Source organism: Nilaparvata lugens, chromosome 6, assembly GCF_014356525.2.
Source record: "Nilaparvata lugens isolate BPH chromosome 6, ASM1435652v1, whole genome shotgun sequence".
NCBI lineage: Eukaryota > Metazoa > Arthropoda > Insecta > Hemiptera > Delphacidae > Nilaparvata > Nilaparvata lugens.
In genome coordinates, this window is record NC_052509.1 from 11,115,935 (window position 1) to 11,142,405 (window position 26,471).

At 34.1% G+C, this 26,471-nt stretch overlaps 2 protein-coding genes across 4 annotated transcripts in view; one reads left to right on the forward strand and one right to left on the reverse strand.

Annotated features, from left to right (window-relative positions):
- Positions 1 to 9,410: 9,410 nt before the first annotated feature.
- Positions 9,411 to 24,602, reverse strand: LOC111058033. Of its 3 annotated transcripts, none has more exons than XM_039430094.1 (3): positions 23,700 to 24,602; positions 9,799 to 12,558; positions 9,411 to 9,648 (listed from the first exon to the last, which is right to left on the reverse strand). In XM_039430094.1, exons 2-3 carry the CDS (start codon positions 10,576 to 10,578, stop codon positions 9,631 to 9,633), a joined length of 798 nt encoding a protein of 265 aa, XP_039286028.1. In that variant the 5' UTR covers positions 10,579 to 12,558; positions 23,700 to 24,602; the 3' UTR covers positions 9,411 to 9,630. The 3 variants fall into 3 exon arrangements, with proteins under 3 accessions (XP_039286028.1, XP_039286027.1, XP_039286026.1); XM_039430093.1 differs by having other exon boundaries at positions 9,411 to 9,654; positions 9,780 to 12,558; XM_039430092.1 differs by having other exon boundaries at positions 9,411 to 10,631; positions 10,664 to 12,558; positions 23,700 to 24,601.
- A 1,534-nt stretch (positions 24,603 to 26,136) lies between these two features.
- LOC111062378 overlaps positions 26,137 to 26,471 on the forward strand; it is a 28,280-nt gene continuing 27,945 nt past the window's right edge. Inside the window, exon 1 of the transcript XR_005571531.1 lies at positions 26,137 to 26,360. The gene's annotated coding sequence lies outside the window, so the exon portion shown is untranslated. The remainder of the gene's footprint in view (positions 26,361 to 26,471) is intronic.

Genomic DNA, 26,471 nt, shown 5'->3' on the forward strand with positions numbered 1-26,471 from the left:
TTATGGCTTTTAATTTGCTTTATTCTCCATACTTCTGTTTTACCCATATAACAAAAAATTTACATAGCTTTCAATATTTTATTAGAAAGTATTTTGTATTCCTTGACTCGGTTTTATGTATTATGCTAAATGCACGCTCTTATATTCCATCAATTTTTTAATAAGGCTATCCATATTTTGGTATCCTTGAATTTCAATATTACCAAGACCAACTTATTACTTCATACTAATATACCATCACTCTCCAATTTATTTTATAACTCTCATATTCTAAATATTAATTTTCCAAACAATTTGAAATTAATAGAAGGCATTACACATTTTGAAGAAATATTTAATGGGCTTATCTCTGTATTCTTTGCAAGAGTTTGACCACAGTGGTTATTGATTTCAATAACTTTTATTTTTTACCTAACGTACTAGTTTTATGTAGCTTTCAAAAATTTGTCAACATTCGTGATATGCATTTGTACATGTTTGACCGATAAAGATTTTTGTGCTATTAAATTATATTCTGATTCTGTTAAGCCAGTTACACCCACATAGATTTTTCACATACATCCTATCCTCGTCACCATTGTCAAGTATTTGTTTATTCATCACTTAAAATATCGGGGCACCGAGCCTCACTCGTTATTTTTATTAATTGATAAACAGAACACAATTCTCTAAAATGATCGTGTTTATATTTCACAGCTGGCTATACGTTATCTTATGAATTTCGGGGATGCGATATTTTGATTTTTCACATACTCACTCTTTTACTATCCACAGCTGTTTCAGCCAAGGATGATTTATCCTTTTAATGTCGTTCAGCGAGTTTTCTCAAGGATTAGATCTAGTGTCGAATCCTTATATCATAAACCTTCTATGTTCCAAATTCTGTGAAAATCGTTAGAGCCGTTTTCGAGATCTGTTGAACATAAATGAGCAGATATAAAAATAGCCAGATATAAAAATAACCAGATATATAAATACAGAAATTGCTCGCTTAATATTATAGGATAAGACAAAATAAAACATTAACTTGATGCCATTGGGCCAGATCAAGTACCAACTATTTATTCTAAATCCCATGGTAACGTTCCAATTAAACATAATAATTTCTCAATACATTGCAGGACGTACGATTTTTTTCCGTCCTTATAAATTCTTATATTATACAGATGATGTTTGTCAAGTTCCAGTCAATCTTGTAGAATTTATAAGGACGGCCAAATACCGTACGAACAAAAGTGTGTGTAACTGGCTCTATGGAGTATGAATATTCATCTACCGATAACATATAAAATACTGAAGAGTAAACGGGAGAAGAATGAATTTTTCAAAGTGTCTACCGCTTTTAGAGCTTTTTCAGAAGGGTTCCAAACATGACAGATGGTAGGCCTAGTAATCGTAGATGGTAAGCCTATAGCTTATTTCTAAACAATGCCACCCTGATTGAATGAAGTGGACGTACTTCAAAGTGCACCCAGATTGTCAAACGATTTTACAAACCCCTTTTCAGGGTTAAAGAAGGTGACAACACTTTCATTTATTCTTATGACGTGTCAGATGTTTTGAGGTGTTTGAGATTAGAGTATGTGCACTTGATGAGAAATTAAAAATGGATCCACCATTTATAACTTTGTAGCCCATATTATCCTATACTATTAAACGAGCAACTTCTGTTTATATGTTTGGATGTTTAGATGTTTAGATGCTTATAGATGTTTGGATGTTTAGATGTTTAGATGCTCATAGATGATTAGATGATTAGATGTTCAGATGTTTAGATGTTTAGATGTTTAGATGTTCAGATGCTTAGATGTTTAGATGTTTGTATTTCACCGGATTTCGAAAACGGCTCTAACGACTCTCACGAAATTCAGAACATAGTAGGTTTATAATATAAAAATTCGTTTGCGCTAGGTCTCATCCCTGGGAAAACTAGCTGAAGGACATCAAAAGGATAATTATCATTCATTCTTGGAAAAACAGCTGATAATAATTAACTCGTCGTTTGTTGGTGATGGAAGTGAGTGAGCGAGTTCATGTGTGTGGGACTGTGTCAGAATTATGACTCAGCTGTTGAACTTTTGTAATCATTCAATCAGGTACTTAGTGCTGGTTGCAAAAAGCCGGGTTATTTTCAACCCTGATTAATTCCAGTAGATCCATCTTTTTGAAATGGTCTTCTCTGATTTGGTTCACGTGAAGTTAATCAGGGTTGAAATTTAACCGACTTTTGTGCAACTGGGCCTTTGTGAGGGAAATTTTTGCATTCCTCTGGGAATTAATCTCAATTTACTGTGATTAGATAGAACATTTCTGTATGAATGTTATTTTAATTTCTTTATTTCGTAATAAATTTTTTATGCTTTTGTACTCCAGAGCGAAGCTCGGTCCCCGATATTATTTTTGGAAGGGCGAAATCTTGATATAGCTGATTAGCTGACACAATATTGTATGTTACCGTTTATTTTTGAAACCAGAAGGAATGATTTGTGCGAACGTAATGTCACTTATTTATAGGCTGAGCAAAATTTATAAGGTGTAAGGCTGGAAAAGTATATCAAAATCTCTGTTTTCATCCAACAGAGAGTATAAAATGTATAGGTACTATATTTTAATAAATTAATATACTCTGTCTATAAATTGATGATGCCATTATGTATTATAGTGAGGTCCACGTTATAATAGCAGTGGAGGAAGATAGGGGAACAACGTTGCCGATCCTCTGTCTTGTCAATGCCTTCTAAAGGCAGTAGCTGATACATGTTTATTGATGTAATATTAACTGTTCGTTCTCTTTTAAAACAATCAATTACATTTTATTAAGCAAGAAATTATATTTTTCAATAATTTTATAATTAATTTTCATAATTGAAATGGAATATTTTGTTGATTAAATGTAATTCTACATTGTTAAAAGACGATCTGGCAACAGAGCAAAGCGAGAAAGAGATAGCGCTATCAGCTTTGTTGAATGATAGACAAGGATAGCAATACCATTGCTACTCAAACACTGCCATTATAACGTGGACCTCACCATAGAGGAGAAGAGGTTTAGTAAAGAGAGAGAAAGAGAAGCTGAGTAGGATGTGTATGTCAGTAAGTGGGAGGGAAAATTAGAAAGAGAGAAAGTGTGAAGGAAGGAGGAGTAGGATAATGATGAAAGGATAGAGCCCCATCCAACAAGGGCTCTTCAGTTTACAAGAATGGAAATCCTTAGTCCTTTTAGTCCTTTGTGACGTCACATCTCATCTCATTAGCTAATCCACAGTTTGCAACCCCATCCTATTATACCTATTTATAGCCTGTATTATTCACCAGACTGAACTCTGCTATACCTATATGGGCTACAATATACACCCTTATAACATACCGTACTGTAAACCTATAGTGATAGTCACATTATAATGGCAGTGGAGAAAGATGGGAGAACAACGTTGACGATTCTCTGTTACTCTGTTTCCACCGTTATCTATTCTATACCTATGTATATAACTTATATGCCATCCTGTCAGTGGAACACTGTGATATTATGTACGTTATAATTAGACACATGCGGTCTATAGGTTTATCGGTAAGCCTATCTTGGGTCAATGATCTCCTTCTATTTATATGTCATTTGTCTGTCTTTTCTCTCTCTTTGATTCATTATGTTCTGTATTCTTATCTCCCTTATTTTTCCCTTTTTGTGTAGTTCAGAAGTTGATATTGTGGTAATTATTCATATTGAATGAAAAAGACTAAGAAATTGTCAAAAAACACAGATTTATTGATACTTGGAAAGACCGGTTTCGGTTATTACACCATTGTCAATCTCTGATAAACTCTTGAAAAACCCTGAAAAACTGTTTATCAGAGATTGACAATGGTGTAATAACCGAAACCGGTTTTTCCAAGTATCAATAAATCTGTGTTTTTTTGACAATTTCTTAGTTTTTTCATTCAATCCCTTATTTTTATCAATAATTGATCCTCCTACATATTTGTTTGAATAAAAAATTATTTGTGTAATCATGTTTTAGATTTTATTTTATTCATATGGCTTTTATCGGTAGAGAGATCCTTTTGGATGTTCTGCCTTGCCGTATTGTCATTTCCTATTAACACTTAAGTTCATAGGTTATATATTGGGCTCTTCATGCCTTTTCACTAAAAATTTGCACTCCAACTTCCTGAGTTTTCATTTTATAAAGTTTAAAATCAAGAACACTATTTTCAAACACAAATTCACATTTGAAAAGCAAACAAATAGACTATAACATTTTTATGATAATTGAACTGAAAATTTCACAATTGTTTAAAATTGATAAGGCTACTTATATTATTATTATTAAACAAAAGTACAAAGTTGAATGCTGTTGGAAACTTCGAAGACTTCTGCTACTGCAAATATTGACAACTGTAGCGGAAGTCTTCGGGGTGGTTTACAATATTTAACTTTGGATTCTCGTTTATCAATAATTATCTATCGATCATTTGAATAGATGCAATTTCTTATAAATTTCCATTTCTTGATTTTTATAATTAAATGTTTAAGAATACTATTTAATTTCTCTATGGTTAATCTATAATGTTACTGGTTCAACCACTTTTACTGGTTGCTAGTCAGGTAAAGCGAGCTTCAGAGCTTTGTCAAAATAGTTCTCTTGAAGTAGCCTAGTTAATGAATGTGATCCTTCAGCTCGGTTTCTATCAGTGATTATAGTAAAGTTCACGTTATAACGACAGTATTTGATTAACATTGGTATTGCTATCCTTGTCTATCATTCAATAAAGCAGATAGCGCTATCCTCTTCAACCTCCGCAACCTTGCCAGATCGTTTCATAACAATGTAGAATCATTGACCGAGCGAAGTGAGGTCTAAGATTCAAGTCGACGGTTTGGCATTTCTCTTAATGTTTAAATGTTGCGTATTTACGGCGAAACGCGGTAATAGATTTTCATGGTATTTGACAGGTATGTTCTTTTTTAATTGCGCGTCGACGTATATACAAGGTTTTCGGAAATTTTGCATTTCAAGGATAATATGAAAGGAAAAAGGAGCCTCCTTCATACGCCAATATTAGAGTAAAAATCAGACTAAAGAATTATTCATCATAAATCAGCTGACAAGTAATTACACAGATGTGTGGAGATGCCAGTCTATTGCTGTATTTCCATAAGGTCTATAGTTAGAATCAGGTAACTGTGGATGAGAACACTGCGTGAGGTCTACTGTTCACAGAACTACTAGTAAAAATATTCAATCTCAATTATTACGAAATTGTATTATTTATTCGAAAGAAAATGATGTTGATGTTGTCAATACAACTATATTGTTCAAAAATTTATTTAAATTACGGAACCAGGTTTCATGGCTACACCTGCCTCATTTTGTATCTTTCAATGTATAAATAAGTATATAAATAAATCCTCAGCTGAACTGAAAACCTCATTTATGGAAAAATACCACAAAATCTCATATCATACAATCAAACCATTATTTATTCATTGAAACATAAATTTTCTTGACAAATGATACACAATGTATTATTCCAAACAAGAATGAACAGTTAATATTACATCAGATACACCGGTATCAGTTATTCTCTATAGAAGGCAGTGACAAGGCAGAGAATTGGCAACGCTGTTCCCCTGTCTTTCCCCACTGCCATTCTAACGTGGACCTCTCTATAGTTGAGCGACAGATAACTGTGATCTGACCTTGACTGAACCGTGCCCATCACCTGATTTGTCCGTGGCTGTCTGAGTGAGCAACGTAGCGTTATGTCTAGACGACAATAATTAATTAAAAAATATTGTTTCATGAGTCATGACCTTGACACGGTGCTTTGACAATGTCAAGGTCGAATCTGCAACGGGATGTAATCATAGAATATCAAAATGTAATCCCATTCTATACTTTTTGGCTGTGACGGTATTAAATATAATATCAAGTTTTAACATTAAAATAATGACTTGCAGATTATATAATTTGTGACAAATATAAACTAACTGACAACTTGCAGACTATATAATTTTTGAAAAATATAAAATATTCTACTCACTGACTGAAGAATCTCATATTTTCTCTGAGAGAAAAAAGATTCTATCTAAAAGAAAGAGTTTATTCATGACTGATAATGGTGTAACAACCGAAACCGGTATCCTGCTTTCTAATAGATCCGTGGATAGACAATTTTCAGTCTTTCAATTCAATATTAATACCATTATATTAAGCGAGCAATTTCTGTATTTTTATATTTGGTTATTTATATTTATTTATGGTTATGTATGTCCAACGGATCTCGAAAGCGGCTCTAACGATTTTCACGAAATTTGGAACATAGTAGGTTTATGATATAGAAATTCGACTGCACTAGGTCTCATCCCTGGGAAAACTCGCTGAACGTCATTAAAAGGATAATATTCATCCTTGGAAAAACAGCTGAGACTTTCGTCGTCTGTGGATAATGAAGAAGTATGTCTATGGAAAATCAAAATATCTCATCCCCGAAATTCATGAGCTGACGTATAGCCAGCTGTAGAATATAAACACGATAGAGATTCATTTTTAAGATAATTGTTCAATTTTTAAGAATGTTTATCAATAATTAAAAATAACGAGCGAAGCTCGGTCCCCCGATATTATTAATATTAATTTTTTAAGTATGGCAAGCTTCCACCGCATTAACTAGCTGTGTTCTACAAATTAATTCTATCACTAGTAGTTCTGTGAACAGTAGACCTCACGCAGTATTCTCATCCACAAGTACCTGATTGAAACTATAGACCTTATGGAAATACAGCAATAGACTGGCTTCTCCACACATCTGTGTAATGTTCCTTTATACTAAAGGAATCTCCTTTTTCCTTTTATATTATCCTTGAAATGCCAAATTTCCAAAAACCTTGTATATACGTCGACGCGCAATTTAAAAAGGAACATACCTGTCAAATTTCATGAAAATCTATTACCGCGTTTCGCCGTAAATGCGCAACATATGAATATTTAAACATTCAAACATTTAAACATTAAGAGAAATGCCAAACCGTCGACTTGAATCTTAGACCTCACTTCGCTCGGGCTATAAATTTGTCAGAAAGTTGAGTCAAGCTGATGACTTGTTTCAAATAGGTACAGCAAATCTTTGTACAATCTCTTAGACCTACATTGTTGACTAATCTCTAAAACAATCTTGCACATCACCAACATAATCATCAACAATGCCAACATGATAATTATATTACGGTAAATGTAAATTATTATCAATATCTCATCAGCTAATGCATGTTGTCTATCTAGATGGCATCAGGTGATAAATTTTGCAAAGGGATTTCTACAATGAAAAGTAGCTTCTCGTTGCAATTACATTGTTAAAGTTATTTCAATGTAATATAACCAACAATTGTACGGAAATTTCCTGATTACTATAGACAAAGACTAGTTATCAGCACCTTCTCATAACGTGAGCATTTTTCAAGGTTATACTCTAGTTGGAATGTTGTCTTAGATTGTAGCAGAGAATAGCTATATTTGAGAGAATAGCTATATATTTTAAGCATGGAGTAGTTGAAGCCTTTTTTATTCTAAGATTGTAGTTAATTCAAAGTAGCCTGAAACTACAAGTCTCACTGTATTCCTGGATCCTGGTTAATTCTCTCTCTCTCTTTGATTTTCTTGGAGAGGAGGTAGAACAAATGATTACATGAAGATCTAAAAAAGTGTAGACCAGTGAGTATAGAATAAGACTATTACAATTTGATAACTATAATAAATAGCTTATAATATTTGGTTTTATACTCGCTGGTGTAGACTAATTTGGGTTCATTCTTTGAATACATTGTCTTTTACAATTCCGACATGCGAACTTTTTGATCAATAGAAGATGAAACGGAAGCTACATTCCAGACTTTTCCATCCATTGATAGCATGGATAATAGATTCTGTTATTTTGCCACAAAACCAACAGTTTATTATTATGATTTTCATAGGAGCTATACAATAATAGGTAGTCTATCGTCAAATAAAAGCGTACACAATTATTCATAGTATATAATATAATAGAAATAGTTTTGTGTTGGGAGACGTTGAGTGATTAAAGGTCATTGAACCATTCCATTCAACTGTCGATTTTGTTTGAATAGGATAACATAGGAATAGTTGGAAGAAGAACGACTGAGTTTTTGGTTATTTTTTTAATGAAGTACAGTATTAAAAATCATATCAACATTCCAATAGAATTAATAAATTACAAATATCATAGAAAAGTTTCAAGAATACTTTACTTCTTTATTGAGATTCAGGGAATCGGAAAATTTCTTAAGGTTCAACAATTCTTTCATTATAGATTGAAATGATACAGGTACAAAAGTCAATTGATTTGTTTTACATACACTAACTTGGCACTGAAACTCTAGTACCGTAATAAACTTGCATCATGAGATGAGATGCTACTCTACTTTATATCACATAGGCCTATTATAATTTTTGTTTCATAGCCCTATAGCCTGAAAATATGGAATGTTATTTCAAATAAATTCCATAGTTTCAGCTTACAACAGGAGATCTTTGTGTATACTAAATTACACTTGGAATTCACTATATGTATTGTATGACTGAATAGGAATCTTCAAATGATTTTTCAATGATATTTAATTTTTCCTCATATTCATAATATTCAACTTCTCCAACTCCAGAGTATTATCTTTGAAATAACATGGAAGGATTCTCATAAACTAAATCATGAATAGCTTATAATGTACTCCAAAATATATATTCCTCCACTGTCTTATTGTATTAAGATTTTTCATGATTCTGATAACAGATGTCTTTCATCAACTTCCTCATTCGATGCTTAGATTTATTACAATTATTTCCAAATCTCCAATTAAAAATTGAAATTGAGATCAATATATCATACATTGTTGCTTACTTGACCTATTTCAGGACACATCTACTATCACAGTTCAGAAACCCTCAATCAATATTGTTACATATCTATTACATCTCTACACGTATTAATTTACTCCAGTTCTCAACAAATTACCATTCACAAATTTCGAACTCTACACGTATCAATCTCTAGTTCTCAACAAATGACAAATTCACTCTAGTTTTCAACAGATGCTTTGCAAATATAAAACTATTGGGATATCACATTTTCCCCAGATACATTCTCCGATAAACTAACATTATTGAACTTATCAAAAGTACAATAATTCTACCCAAAAACACATCACGGTAATTCATGAGTAGCAGTTATATTCTGCTCAATCTGATGCGTACTTTTCCAAACAATGCCAAACTTACTATTGTTCCCAAAAACTCTCTCAGACCCGGTTGCACAAAAGCCGGTTAAATTTAATCGTGATCAATTGCACGAGAGCCAATCAGAGAAGCTTTTTGAAGGTACATAATTATTTTGACGTTTCCTTTTTTTTGAATCTATATTTTAAGTAGATGTGGTTCTTGACCTTATTTTTATATCTTGAGTTCCTTTTTTGAAAGGCTTGTCTGATTGGTTCTTCTGAAATTAATCACGGTTAAAACTAAACTGTGTGTTGAAGGCTTTTTCGAGAAGAAAGGCTTCTCTTATTGGTTCTCGATTAAAACTTAACCGACTTTTGTGCAACTGGCACTTAAAAATACGTTATCAATACCAGTTACTTATGTGTACCAGTTATATTCTGCTCAATCTGATGCGTGACTCTCCCGAACGACGCAGCCAGCACCGGTATCAGTTCCTTTTTATCAGTTATTTTCATCCAGGTATGATCGTTAATAACAGTTACTTATGAGTACCAGTTATATTCTGCTCAATCTGATGCGTGACTCTCCCGAACGACGCAGCCAGCACCGGTATCAGTTCCTTTTTATCAGTTATTTTCATCAAGGTATGCTCATGACACAAGTCCGACTGTTCCACAATAGTCTTCAAAGAAACCTTAATCTGCTCCGCGATTCTTTGCTCGATTGTGTTCTTGAATAATCTCGCTATCCAAGATACAATCTTGTTAAACATGCCGTTGAATATACTGAAACCTGTCACTTGTATTTGTATACCTTCTAGTTTTACAACCTTTAAACGATCCACCCTGAATCGACATTGTTCGTCTATGAAATCTACACTGACCTTAAGGTCTACAGCGTTAGCTGCCACGTCAGCCTGCAGTTTACCTGAAACCTTAACCACTGGCACCCTTAACAAATACGAGTCACAGTTAAACTGCAGGATTTTAAACCCAAACGGAATATCCACCGATATCGGCAAACCCCCGGTATGCAAGAAAACATCCCCCTGACGGGTCACACTAGAAATATCCCTCACCCACCCGTTTTTACACTGAAATTCGAAGAGGGTAAACTTGGCACCCAGCAAACCTACCCTGTAGAACTCTTCAAAATCGTCAACTTTTGCCTGTTCTTTGCCCTCAGCTATGATTTCGTTGCTGAATTGTTCAATAATAGGGTCAGCCAAGTGGTTGACGTTTATGACGTCACTGGCAGGGGGTGTGTCTTGACGTTTCACGGTCACCCTTCCAGAAGCAGGCAGCAGGGAGAGTAGCGTGAGAATTGGCAACAGTGTGATAAAGGTGGACATGATTGCTGATCAACTGTTATCAAGTATTTTTGTGTTCTCTTACAGACGTTAATTTTCACAGACGTTAATTCTTACAGACATTAATATTATTTTAAAAGAGGTTCATCAAAAAAGAGGTTAATTGAAAAGAGGTTAATTCTAAAACAGGTTAATTCTCACAGTCATTATCCTTACAGACGTCAATAACAACAGACGTTAGTTCTTACAGACGCTAATTACAACAGACGTTATTACAGATGCTGAATAAAAGAAAAGATATTCTCCTACACTTATATTGTTCTTTAACCTCTTTTTATTCAGTATGGATAACTACTACAATATCACTCTTCCAAAGTACTCAGAAAGTCTTTCAGATGCGTTGAATCTACTGTTCTCATACAGAAGTCGATCTTCAATACATGTAAATTTCGTATGAAAAGGCGATAAACTATGGTTTAAAGCCGATAAACTGGGCTTAAAAGCCGATAAACTAGGGTTAAAAACCGATAAACTAGGGTTAAAAGCCGATAAACTAGGGTTAAAAGCCGTTTAACCCTATGACCTATGGATAACTCTTGCAAAACTAGGTCCTCGTGCTACTCGACTGAATTTTCATCTCATTTCAACTGTTGATAAACACCCTTAGTGAATAATATCACGAATTTGATATTGCTGACTACTCTAAACATTGCTGACTGTTGGAATTCTATCACTGATTTTCACTGCTCACAGGTTAAATTCACTTTTTCAATACACTACTCTCAATATCATTATTGATGACTTATTAAATTCAACTTTTGATACTGTAGACCCCCTTAATCATTAATCAAATTGTTCACTAACTAAATTCCACTTTCAATACTGTAGACTCCTTTAAATTGTTGACTTATTGAATTTCACTTTCAATAATGTAGACTCTTTCAATGATTTGGCCCACCTAAACTGTTGAAATTTGTAAATCAAGTCTTATTTGATGACTTTCAGAATCCACTATCAAGTTAAACGTTATCGTGCGTAAACCGCTATCAGACTCGTTAAACTTAACTACCAAAAATTAATGACTTTTCAATTCTCACTCTCATTTTATGACTTAAATCTCACTTCCAACTCTCAATATTGTAGATTTGATTACTTTCAGAGCCCCCTTCAACTGATTTCTTATTGAACTTCACTATCAACTGATAACTTTTCAATTTTCACTTCTAAATCTCACTCCCAACTTTCAATATTGTAGACCTCTCTAATGATTCGGCCCACCTCAACTGTTGACATTTGAATAGCATGTCCTATTTGATGACTTTCAGAACCCACTGATTCCTGATTAAACTTCACTATCAACTAATAAATTTTCAATTTTCACTCTCACTTTAGGACTTGATAAATTACACTCCCAACTTCCAATATTGTAGACCTCTCTAATGATTTGACCTACCTAAATTTTTGACATTTGAATAACATGTCCTATTTGATGACTTTCATAACCCACTAATTCCTCATTAAACTTCACTACCAACTAATGACTTTTCAATCCCACTCTCACTTTATCATGACTTACAAAATTTCACTCCCAACCGTTTCCTAGTTGAATTTCACTGACCTCTCATTAAAGACGCATCAGAATTGTTGCTATGGTTGGGATGATAATGACCTTGACTTTTCACTTGATGATAATGGATTTCATAGTGATGACGTCACACCAGTCGACTATTGACCAATTTGCTTCAGCCGGTATTCCGACACAGAAGTCTAACTATAGAACTCTACAGTATTGAGTTGTATATATGTTTTCTGCACTGTTCTCCCTCGGTAGTAGTAGATATAGTTATATTGTTGGCAGTTTATAGTTGTAGTTGGTTGTGGATATAGTTATAGTTGTCGACTTGTTGGTAGTTGTAGTTGGTTGTAGATATAGTTATAGTTGTCGACTTGTTGGTAGTTATAGTTGGTTGTAGATATAGTTATAGTTGTCGACTTGTTGGTAGTTGATCTTTCGAAACCAGCCTGCAATCAAACAAGGAAATAGATTCAGTTCTTGCATTTTCAACTCTTTGTTCGCTTGCATTGGTGCAGAAATAGGTGTTATTGCAACCGGGATTTTTGTCGGTAGAATAAGGCTTTTTAAAAGCAATGACAGGGCTTGAATTCTTGAAAGTGTAATACATTAAATTTATAGATAGACTATAATGAGGTCCACGTTATAATGGCAGTGGAAAAAGATAGGAGATCAACGTTGCCCTTTGCTCTTGCCTCTGTCTTGTCAATGCCTTCTGAAGACGGTAGCTGATAAAGGTTTATTGATTAAATATTAACGGTCCATTCTCGTTCAAAATGATCAACTATAATTTATTAAACAAGAATTTATATTTTTCAATAACTTCATGATGAATTTTCATAATTAAGATGAAATATTTTGTAATTAATTAATAATTCTACATTGTTAAAAGACGATCTGGCAACAGAGCAAAGCGAGAAAGAGATAGCGCTATCCGCTTTGTTGAATGATGGACAATGATAGACCGTTGCTAATCAAACAGTGCCATTATAACGTGGACCTCACTATAGCAGGCAACCCGTGCTCTGAAAGGGTATGATTAGAAACTTTACAAACTGGGAACTTGAGGTAATGGAATCTTGAAGGATTAGAAATAGGCCAATAACCATCCTCGGTAAATTGAGAATATATATATGCAGTAATTTGAGTTAATCAGTTGAGTAGTTCAAACGTGATAATGCGTCATCTGTGTATTTCTTATCTAGTACGTGTATAAGCAAATTCAATCTTCTCTTATATTATTGTTAGAATATTTCAGAATCCTCTGATTTCCATGCTAAACCAGAAGTCGAGATTACTGGACTTGAACTGATCTTTAAATTACTCTACTGCTCTGGACGAGATGAATGATTATGAGATATGAGTGGACCCACATTCTTAGGTGGGTTCCAAACCACCTGAAAGCGATTTTCAAGTTCTTATATGCATTTAGAACAGTCGTTCCAACTATAAAAGTAGTGACCCTTCCAAAGGAAGTAGCAGACACATGGAGCTTGATTTATATCCACTTTGATATCAATTGATATATTGTGTTTTTGATTAAATGAGTGATTCTTCAATTAGCTCCAGAAAAGTATTCAGTTGGTAGCCATATCTTCTATATATCTTCTATATATATACTAGCCGTCAGGCTCGCTGCGCTCGCCATATCCGTCTAGCCAGGGGGCTCCGCCCCCTGGACCCCTGACTGGATCGTCCAAGGATGAGATCAGCAGGCTCGCTTCCTCGCCTGCATTTTTCATTTGAGCATTTTATCATTTTTAATAAGCCAATGAAATGATGATTTGATTGTTTTTTTTTTTTTTTTTTTTTTTTAAGATTACGTCCTAAAGACTCCAGTCATGGAGTATAAGACAAGTCATGTTATTACATAATAATTCTAACACTAAGTAGTTCAACCTAGTTTAGGTTTGAAAGGAATTCTTGTACACTATAAAAAGCTCTATCAACTAAATATTTTTTAATTTGTTTTTTGAAAATCTTCAAATCATCATTACTTTTCAAGATTTGAGGTAGCTTGTTATAAAATTTCCTACCAATATAATCTGGTTTTTGTTCAAATAACCTACTATTGTGACCCATTATATGATAATCTGCTCTGTTTCGCGTATTATACTCATGAACATCTGAATTCTGGATCACACCACTCGTTTTCACATGCATTACAACTTCATATACATACAAAGATGGCACAGTTAATAGACCAAGCTTTTTAAATAAAGGCCTACAAGAGTCTAACCTATTCACTTTCTCTATACATCTGAGTGCCTTCTTTTGAATCTTAAACACCCTGTCCATATTTTGTTGAGATGAATTACCCCATACTAAAATAGCATACCTAATATGAGATAGTATAAGTCCATGGTAAGCAGTTAACAGTAGTTTTTTATCATTCAGCCTAGCAAGCTGCCGCAGGACAAATACCCCAGATGATATCTTATTACATATCCTCTCAATGTAAGGATGCCATGTTAATTTCCTGTCCAATAAAATTCCCAAGAATGCTACTTTCTCTTCTTGGTCTAATTCATTTTCCTCTACAAACACATTTATTTCTCTATCCTCTACTGAATTATATTTACTTTTGAATTGTAGGAATTGACATTTCTTACTATTTATTGTTAATTGCCTTTGCTTCAAGAATTGGACAATTGACTGTACTCCAGTAAAAGCATTTATTTCTAGACTATCTAATAAATAATTGTTAAAGATAAGCGATGTGTCATCAGCAAACAACAGAGCTCTGTGATCTTTTAACTCTTTGGTAATTGGTTCACATACAACAGAAACAGTAAGGGACCCAGAATTGAGCCTTGAGGTACTCCAGCCTGGACCTCCAGTTTTTGAGATTTAATTTTTACTATTTCATTCCCATCCCCTTGGTAAGCTCAACACACTGGTTTCTACCTATGAGATATGATTCAAACCATTTTAGTTCTATACCATTCACACCTACAGTTTTTAGTATTTCCAATAATATTCTATGGTTCACACAATCAAAAGCTTTGGATAAATCAAGAAATATTGCGGCTGCCTTCTCACCTTTCAACAAGGGATACTATTGCAGTCTTAGTAGATTTCCCTTTCTGGAACCCATGCTGTTCATCACATATGAAATTAATTTCTTCCAGGTGCATCAATAGCCTATTAAAACTACTCCTTCAAAAATTTTACTTATTACATTTAGAATACTAATGGGTCTATAATTTTCAACTCTTTCAGAATCACCGCTCTTGAAAATTGGCAAAATTTTTCCTTGTTTCAGATCATCAGGGAAAATACCCTGCTCTAGTGAAGTATTAAGGAGATGCATTAAAGGGTCCAGTAATTCATTTTCACATTCTTTTAAATTTTGCTTGAGACCCCATCCAATCCTACTGTTTTTTTGTTATTCAAATTTTTTATTATTCTTGACAACTCATCTCTTGATAATGGATGAAATTTAAATACCTTTTCAATTGGCTCAGCATTTAATGTAGTTGTATTACAAGTATTAGTGTTCAGTGACTTTTGGAGATTATATGCAACCTGTTGATAATACTTATTGAAAAAGTTACAATGTCTATACTATCATCCATATAATTTCCATGTTCATCGATTATCCTAGGGACATTAGTAACTGTATCTTTTTGAGCTGCTCTCCTATTTCTATTAATTACCTCCCAAACAGCAGAGTTAAAATTGGTACTAGTTGTTAATATTCAGCTGTTTTCTTACACTTAGCTTTCCTCACTTCTTTTGCATAGTTTTTCTTTAGACATTTGTATTTGACTTCACTCGGAACATCCCTCACTAATTTAAATTCCTCATAAGCTTCCCTAACAATATTTCTTTGAGTAAGAATATCTTCAGTTATCCATTCATCTACTTTGTTCAATTTACTTTTTACTTTGACTTTTTTTATTGGACAGCATACACTAATGTGAAATCTTAGAGTATCAATGAATTGCTTATATTTGTAATTTAGGTTACAACTGTTATAAACACTACTCCAATTTTCTTGAAGCAGTTCCTGCTTCAAACAATTTATATTTCCTAGCTCATATTGCTGAATTTCTTTCACAAAAGTTTTTTTTCTGCTGGGATTCTAGCCCTGCAACTTAACATCTAAAATTTGATAGTTATGATCTGATAGATCTGAGCTACCTAACCTGACATTACAACCTTCTATATTTGTGAGGATATTATCAATAATTGTCTGTGAAGTTCGAGTTACTCTTGTATATTCGTGGACCTTAATTTCTAAATTATTCATATTAATAATATCTCTAATATCCTCTGTCATTTTATCCTGCCTGGCAAAATCGGTATTGAAATCTCCTACTACTATAACATTTGTGAAACGAGCGGTTGTAATTTCCAAAAGTGTATGGAGCAGCTCACAAAATTTTTGCCAGTCTCCATTTGGTGACCTATAGATACCTAACACTGCTACCTCAAATCGATCATCATTTTTAACCTTAGTCCCGTCACCTCTAAATCCATCTCACAGAAAATCTCTTTACAAAATCCAGTTCATATGTTAGGATAATCCAGTCTGGGGTCCAGACTAAACGTCTGGCTAAACGGATAAGGCGAGCGAAGCGAGCCTGGCGGCTAGTAATATAATATTCCCAGGATGAAGTAGCAGTGCCCAATCAATTTTCCCGCGATAAATGCATTTAAATCTTCAACTTGGTGCCAACCTAACAAAGTCACTCAACTCAATGCCAACTTGACAACATTATTAATTTAGTTGCCAGTTAACAACTGTTTCGAAGAGGAACTCTATCTAGATTATAGTTCTATAGTAACATATGATATGGAAATTCAATTATAATAAATTTAGAGATTGGGAGAAGAAGAATATACATGCTAAAAGACGAACTTTAAACCCTTAAAAACAACCCTTAGAGTTAAAATATTGCCAAAAGATTTCTTAGTGCGCCTCTAAAGGGCCACTGAACCCTACCAAATTTGAACGTTTTTGGTCCGGTAGATTTTTAGTTATGCGAGTGAGTGAGTGAGTGTGTGTGTGAGTGAGTGAGTCAGTCAGTCAGTCAGTCAGTGAGTGTGTGAGTGAGTGAGTGAGTCAGTCAGTCAGTCAGTGAGTGAGTGCCATTCGCTTTTATATATATAGAAAAGCGGAAATGGCACTCACTCACTGACTGACTCACTCACTCGCAGAAATAAAAAATCTACCGGACCAATAACGTTCAAATTTGTAGGTATGTTCAGTGGCCCTTAGAGGCGCACTAAGAAATCTTTTGGCAATATTTTAACTCTAAGGGTGGTTTTTAAGGGTTTAAAGATGTCTTTAGCATGTATATTCTTCTTATTCTCTTAATTATAATTGAAAAATGTCCATACCATATGTTAATATAGAACTATAATCTAGAGAGAGTACCTCTTTGAAACAGTTGTTAACTGGTAACTAAATTAATAATTTTGTCAGGTTGGCATTAAGTTGAGTTGACTTTGTTAGGTTGGCACCAAGTTGAAGATTGAAATGCATCTATCGCGGAAAAATTGATTGGGCTCTGCTACTTCAATCAGAGCTATTCCTGGGAATATTATATTACTAGCCGGCAGGCTCGCTTCGCTCGCTATATCCGTTTAGCCAGACGTTTAGTCTGGACCCCCGACTGGATCATCCTAATATATTATCGTCCTACAAATGAAAAATGCAGGCGAGCGAAGCGAGTTGGGGGTCCAGAGGGCGGGGCCCCCTGGCTAGACGGATATGGCGAGCGAAGCGAGCTTGACGTCTAGTACCATTTATATTTGGTAAAAGGATGCCAAATCTTCTACGAGAAAAATATCTAATAAATATTCACTGCTATATGAGTTAAATGTGAACAAATTTTAAAAGTGTATTGATAAACTAATCACTGTTATAGGAAATGAAGGAGTATTCTGAGACCAACTATTAACAAAGAACTAGGCCTAAGGTTTAAAAGTCGTACAAATTTGAAAAGTATGAGTGAGTTCAGTGTAGATTTCTGGTAAACATTCAGTGCTTTATATTGTTTTTTAGTGAGTCTTGCTCATCTCTTGTTCATCGTGACCTTTCAAACATTTCCCAATTGCAAGATTTGTCATTTTGATGATCATTTAAATGATGTAGTCATGTTGTGAACCTTGAGTCCAGTTGAAATATGGAGTAATAAACGTCTGAATCATGAATGAGGCAATACGATAGTGTCATGGAATATAGAAACTTCATAACGGTTCTATGACATTTTCAAGTTTCCTTGAATATCTCAGTATACTATACAAATTTCAAGTTCATTTAGGGCCGGTTTCCAAGCTCGAGATTTTCAGCTTAAGTTCTAAACTTTGAACAGCTGTAGTCAGAGAATAATTGGCTTTGCGAAACGGGGCGTAGTCGTAGTCATTGTCATAGTCACGTCTTTATAATTTCGAGAAACTAGGAAATTGAACACAAAATAAAATAGAGAGAAAATAGAGTGAAGTCTCAGCTATTTTGAATTATTTAGGATGTTTAATCTCGTCAAGGAAAAACGTTTCCAATCATAGAAATGAGAAAATAAAGATTGTTATAAAAATTGTTTATATAAATAATAATTGTTATATAAATGTCCCGTTTTGGAAAGCCAATTTTCTGACTCCAGCTGTTCAAAGTCTAGAACTTAGCCAAATCTCGAGCTCGGAAACCGGCCCTTGGAAATTTTAGTGGAAAAAGGTATTATTTTCGACTTGAGAATCTAAAAATCTTAAACCTGCCTCCTAGCAGGTCTAAATTGCGATGGTAAAAATTAGCTAAATGGTAGAGATAAGATCTCAATCATCAATAGAGGATGAATTTACGGTTAGTTGAATATTATTTGTGAAATTTATTGGATTGAGACCATTTCTTATTTATTTAGGATACAAATGACACAGATGTGATTACATTGGTAAATAAACTAATACGGTAGTCCTTGTGCTATTTCTTTTCCAAATTCAGGTGATATCACAGTCCAAAATAATACATTGACAACCAAGAGGATGACGGACCTGCCAAAAGATCTCGTTGTCACAGTGAGTGATTAATTCATTTATTGTAAAATATCTGACTGCAAGTCGTTTCTTCCAATAGCAAAAAGTGACCCAAAATAAGGTTGATTTTTCACGTACAATTTAAGTCGAAAATAAACATGGAAACTGTGATGGTTATCACATTAATTATTCAATTAGGTATTGAGAGAGAGACTGATGGATAGCGGATCAATCGCAGCAAACCAAGTCTCCCAGCTCTCATACTCTCTTCTGATTGGTGGATTGAAACACTACTGCTGTAGTTCTCAATTCTGCCACTAGGTGGCTCCAGATACTAGCTTGTATCTGTACAGTATTCATAACCATTCTGAGACTAACTCACGATTGAACGTGGGATAAGATAAGGTCAAAGTTATAATAGCAGTGAATAAAGATGGAAGAACAGTGTTGCCGATTCTATGCCTTGTCACTGCCTTCTATAGAGGATAGCAGATACCAGTGTATCCGATGAAATATCAACTACACAGATGGAAATTACTGAGATATTGCAATTATTCAAATGCTAATGAATTAGTAATAATAATAAGGAATATCAACTGTTCATTCAGTTCAATTATATTCTATTCTTGAAAATGATATATATTTCTTAATTAGTAGTTCTGTGAACAGTAGACCTCACGCAGTATTCTCATCCACAAGTACCTGATTGAAACAGTAGACCTTATGGAAAAACAGCAATATACTGGCTTCTCCACACATCTGTGTAATCACTTGTCAGCTGATTTATGATGAATAATTCTATAGTCTGATTTTTACTCTAATATTGGCGTATGAAGAAGGCTCCTTTTCCCTTTTATATTATCCTTGAAATGCAAAATTTCCAGAAACCTTGTATATACGTCGACGCGCAATTAAAAAAGGAACATAACTGTCGAATTTTATGAAAATCTGTTACCGCGTTTTGCCGTAAATGCGCAACATTTAAACATTCAAACATATAAACATTAATTAAGAGAAATGCCAAACCGTCGACTTGAATCTTAGACCTCACTTCGCTCGGTCAATAAATCAATAATACACTTTCATGATAAAACTGAGTTAGAATTTTTTGCTAATTGACTTATTATATCTCTACATTGTTTGAGAACGAGGAGGCAACGTTGCAGAGATGGAAGAGTATAGCGCTATCTGCTTTGTCGCATGATAGACGAGGATAGCAACACCAATGTCAATCAAATACTGTCATTATAAAGTGGACCTCACTATAGTATCATTTCCAACGTTTGTAACGATCTCCATCAACGGATGAATGGATCTAATACTACTTCTCCAACAGTACAAATGGATTGATTCATCAGTCGGCCTACAATGGAATCACTTGTACATAAGTATGTAACAGTACAATTATTGTATGTAAAGAGGTCATCCAAATGTCATTCTACATACCACGTACTGTTGACAATACAATGTTTTGTGATGGATGGGTGAAGCACCGTATTGTCAAATTTGTGAATACCGTAGTTCCATGACGAATAATGTTTCAATGATACGTTTCCTCTGAAGGGAGGTCCACGTTATGATGGCAGTGAAGAAAGATAGGAGAACTGGGTTTCAATCATTGGAAAAAAAAATTTTCAGGAATAAAATATAATAGATTATTTTAAAGAAGAAGGAACAGTTAATATTACATCGGATATTATCAGCAATCATTAATTTGTAGAAGGCAGTGGCAAGGCATAGAATCGGCAACGCTGTTCTATCACTTTTCTTCTCTGTCATCATAATTTGGACCTTTCTGTACTCGATATTCAGGCTTCCACTTTACTAAAAATCAACAATGGTTTAAAAATTGAAACTAGTATCTCAAAATTGTTTTGATAAAATCAGTGATGATTTTCACAATTTCAAATCGTGTGTATTTGAGTTAAGGCATCATCATTGATCAACAATATTTATGTACTTGTATCTCTATGGACCTCTTGTATGACAATGTGTAACCTCATCTAAATTTTTGGGAGAGGAATAGCACAAGGTTACCTTATTTTTTTTTCCTTATCATTGATGTACTCATTGTATCAATCAATAAAGAATAAAGAATCTATTGCAATCTGTCTATCCACTTTCTAATTTCATGGCGATGAATTTCATTCCAATTCAGTTTGATTTTTATATGATGGATTAAACTGAACGTATTTGATAACAATGATAATACATCATTACAATCTATTATGATGTTGTTGATAATCCAGATTATGATGGAGATGGTATTCAATGTGAATGATGAGAATAAGTTGAGAATAATGGTGATGATAAGTTGTGTGGGCAATGATACACATTGTATACAATGATACAGATGATGAGACATATTAGAAACAATGATACAGATGATGATACATATTGGTAACAATGATACTGTTGGGGATGATGAGGATGTTACGTATTGTGAGCAATGATACACATTGTAATAAATGATACAGTTGAGGGTGATGATGATACGTTTCGTGAACAATGATACATATTGGTAACAATGATACAGTTGATGATTGTAAAACGTATTGTGAACAATGATACACGTTATAAACAACGATACAGATGAAAATGATGATGATGATGATCGATGATACGCTGTTATGGCAACTGTCTATCACGAATTAGATTTTGATGGGCGTTAAATTGGCGTGTCGTTCTGACATTTGCTCTATCATTGCCTTGCTGTCCTTCACGCATTAACCGCCTTTTAACCGGCACATCATCTGTCTGTCTTGCTGGGAATTTGAGGCACCTTTGGGCCTCTGGTACACTTCCCCTCTGATCGATGGCCCCTGAGAGGCCTCCGGGTCTCAAAGTGATTGAAAATTGTCATGAGAAACATTCAAGAAATGGTAGCTCCATGAATTGGGCCCCTAAATTTAATAAAAGATTTGACATTTTTTTATTAGTGAGAATAAGTAAATGTTGAACATCATGATAATGAGTAATCATATGATCGTGGAGCTTACGTTGTTAAATGTTTTACTGTTCTTCTATTCAAGAACATACGTTAACACTATTCAGATAGCATACGTTTATCTATCATACATTTTTTTATCTTTTTTTCCCACCTTCTTATCCTTTTCCACTCATCTTCGCCTTCATTCCTTACTTTTATACCCTCCAACTGCCTATTACATGGAAAACCATAGTTGGCTAGGTATTTTCCCTCATTTCTTTCTTTTCAGCACAACCCACCATGAAGCCTGTCTTTGTAGTTTATAAGAAATTTATTTTTGATTGTGATTTTTTTGTATTTTGATTTCTTTAAGATATATTGTGTTGAATTGAATAGAAATTGATCGATTACCACTAAAAATAATAGACGTACAATATACTAAAAGAAGTAAAAGAAAATGGGATGGAGAGAATTAAGTAATGAGAAAACTAGAAAAGACAGTTCATTCATAAATTATCATTGTGACAAAGATGGATCGTTTAGTATCATTCCGCGGAAAGAAGTTCCTGAAAGAGTTTCAAATTCTCTGTTTTATCAGTTATTTGAATTGCATTACCTCAGGCTTTAACTCTGGAATTACTGTCCCAAGAAATTCCAAAAAAACTTCATTTTATCTCTAGAACCTTTCTATTCCACAACTTTAAAACTATATTCAGTTCTCAAATACTTATATTTTGTTTGTAATATTATTACAGGAAATACTAATATCAGTGGATTAGGAATATACATTATTTTCACTGTCACATGAATGAATACAAGAAATAGAAGTGTCATTCATTAATTTGATTGTATGGTAAATTATATTGTGGTGCTTCTTCAACATCAATGTCCTATTGTATCATTCATTGCTCTCTAATAATGAACTATTTTTCCTATGTTGGAATTCTTCTTGGAAAGTATCTTGAGGCTCTTGCATTTGAAGCCTTTAACATTTAAGCCTTCATGACATTTAATAGGATATAATGGTTACTTATTTCAATAATTATATTATTTGTTTCAGTATCAAATTATGAGTGGACATACATCTAATACTGTATCATATCTATTGCACCTCAAAGATGATAGACCAGATGAAGAAGTTGATATAGGAGGTGATAAAGGTGATACGCTCTCACATTATTAGAGAATAAGGCATTAAGTTTCAACATAATTATAGTGAGGTCCACGTTATAATGGCATTGGTGAGAGATATGAGAAAAACGTTGCCGAACCTCTGTCTTGTCAATACCTTCTGTGGAGGAAAGCTGATACAGGTTTATTGATGTAATATTAACGGTTCATTCTCGTTTAAAATAATCATTTATATTTTATTAAGCAAGAAATTATATTTTTCAATAATGTAATAGGTGATAATGAATCTTCATAATCATAATGAATTTTTTTGTTAATTTATTATCAATTCTACATTGTTAAAAGACGATCTGACAACAGATCAAAGCGAGAGAGAGATAGCGCTATCTGCTTTTTGAATGATACACAAGGATTGCAATACCATTGCTAATCAAACACTGCCTTAATAACGTGGACCTCACTTTAGAATCTAACATTCCTCTAAACTCGTGATGTGATGAAATTTATGCTATAATTTGATTCATGTTATGAATTTTTGATATTACTTACTTGCATATCTAGAGCATCCATCAGTTTATATCCTCAACTATTTGCAACAGCACACTTTAGACTTTGTTTGATAGTCAAGTAAGTCTTCCTTGGAGCATCAGAACTAACCTCAAACTCTCAAATTCCATCCAACCATTTCAAATCGAATGAACAATCCCAAACCAAACACAGCACTGTCTTATCCCGGTGTGAGCATCTAGTTCCAGAAACTGGTTTTCAACAGAATCTTGTCGCAGTCGATATTATGTTTTGCAAACAGTTATATGGAAGGTTTCATAGGGACTAGCATATGTTGGAATGGAAGCTCTCAAACTGAATCGTTATTTAGTTCTGTAGATATTTAAATGGAAGGCTTCACACTGAACTGAAGTTTTTTTTTGTTTAGCACACGGTTGAATTGAAGGTTTTACACAGAACCGTCTTTTTCTATAGCATATGATGAAATGGAACCTCTCAAACTAGACCGATGTTTTGTTTAGCATATGTTTAAATGAAAGGCTTCATCCTAAACTTGGGTTTTGTTTAGCACACGGTTGAATGAAAGGTTTCACTCAGAAACGAGTTTATGTTTAACTCTGGATTGAATGAGAAGTATCACACTAACCGTAGATTTGTTTAGCACGTGATTGAATGGGAGGCTTCACACACAAACGACTTCATGTTTATCACTGATTTGAATGGGAGTTTCCACACGAACCGTCCGTTTGTTCAGCATACATTTGAATGGAAGGCTTCACACATAAACGACTTTATGTTTAGCACTGACTTGAATAGTAGGTTTTACACTAACCGTAAGTTTGTTCAGCACATGATTGAATGGAAGGTTTCACACAGAAACTACTGCGGTAGTACAACTAGTATCAGACTGATGAGGAAATGTCAGCCCAAGCCATTGTCAGTGACTGCCCGTGAAACTAGATTCTGGCTGCTGCTGGAGTCTCTCTCCCCAATTCTCTTTTCTCTCTCTCACACTCTCTTTCCCACTCAGTCACACTCTTTCACTCTCACACACACTCTCAAAACTATCGCTCAATCACTCTCTCTCTTCCTCTTCTCTTTGGCTATAACCCTCACTCTCATTCATTCTTTCTTCTCTCACTCTCTCCCTCTGTCTAACCTTCTCAAGACTTTCCTTCTACCTCTCTCATGCAAATTCCTCATCTCTTTTAATTATAATAATATCTTCTTCTTCATGTTGCACTTGTTCCTTGTGATACAGCTTGATTTTAATTATATTTGACTCTGTCTCTCCATGATTTTCTCTCTATTTCTCCCAAATTATATCCTCTATCTATCAATTTTCACCATTTTCTTAAACAATAACCAATCATTCAATCCAATTCTCATTTTAGAACTCGTGACTGTAGTTCAAGGCTTCTTTTTCCAGTCACACCAAAACCTATTGTATTTTTAATTATTTTTTTCATTTGTAAAAATATTTCTTTAATTTGACAATTTATAAGTTCAAAGCTTATATTGATCTCTCTCTCTTTACATAGTTTCAGTATTGTTTCCTCTTCACTCTTCTTGCCAGCTCCTTACGCCAATCACTCTCGCTGATTCTCACTCTCTCACCCACAGTATCTCCCTGTATATTAATCTCTGTATCTAGCTCTCTCCCACTCACACACACTCTCACTCACTCTCTATCTTCCAGTGTTTGTTCTCTCTCTTTCTCGAATTGGCACTGGATTAGCAAGAGTGTCTGAGTCACCGCCTTCCAGTTGCGATTATTCAGAAGGCAGCGGATGTTAGTTAGATGTCCTTACGTAACCGCTCTACTGTACTGTAATCTATTCTTGAAACGCAAGTGAGGGTTCGGTTTGACTCATTAGAAATGTTAATTATTATTAAACAAAAATCAAACTTAAATGCTGGAATCATTCCCATCATTAGAAGAGTGTTGATGAGAATAAAGAATCATGAATTAATAATAATGAATATCAAATAAAATGGAAGGTAATAAAAGTATTGATGAGCTGGGATAGTAGGGTAATATTTCGAAATAGATAAATGGAAAATAGTGGAAATATAAACAATTATTTGAGAGTTATGAAGAGTGTGGAAGTGTAAAGGAAAGAATCGGGAAGAAGAAGAAGAAGAAGGAAAACGTTTCTCTCCTATCTTTCTCCACTGCCATTATAGCATAAACCTCACTATAGGTTTACCATAATTAAAGTCTGATTCTTCCGAGAGAGCTTTTCTAATGATTTGTGTCTACTATTATAATATATTCCAATAATTTATTTTCATCACCGTTTAACAATATAAAATTCTGAAATACATCTATTGCAGGCTATCTCCCTACATCCGCACAATTTTCCTCTGAAGGAAACAACTGCAAACGTTTGCAAGATAACAAAAATAATTCGGCCAGCATTTTTCAAAGGCTATCTCAGTTCATATAACAGCTGCTCATCTATTCAAAGCTCAGTATCTCAAAAAACTTTGTGCTAGATTTGAAACAAGAACATTGAAGGTTATGGTAGGGAAGATCAGTTCAGTGTTTATTGTGATACAAGAGCAAAAGTTGTGTTTTAAATAAATATTTTGATCTAATTGTGAGTTTGTAGGAACTTTATTGTGGATTTAGTTGGGGATCATCAAATGGTTGAGGACAAGAATTTCTTTTCACGATCAAACGTATCAGCTCAATGAAGAGTAGTTTATTTTATGAAACTAACATCTATCAAATTATAATATCAATATCTTCAATTCAATTTAATTCAAATATTTTTATCCAACAATTTCACAGATACATTGAATAACGTC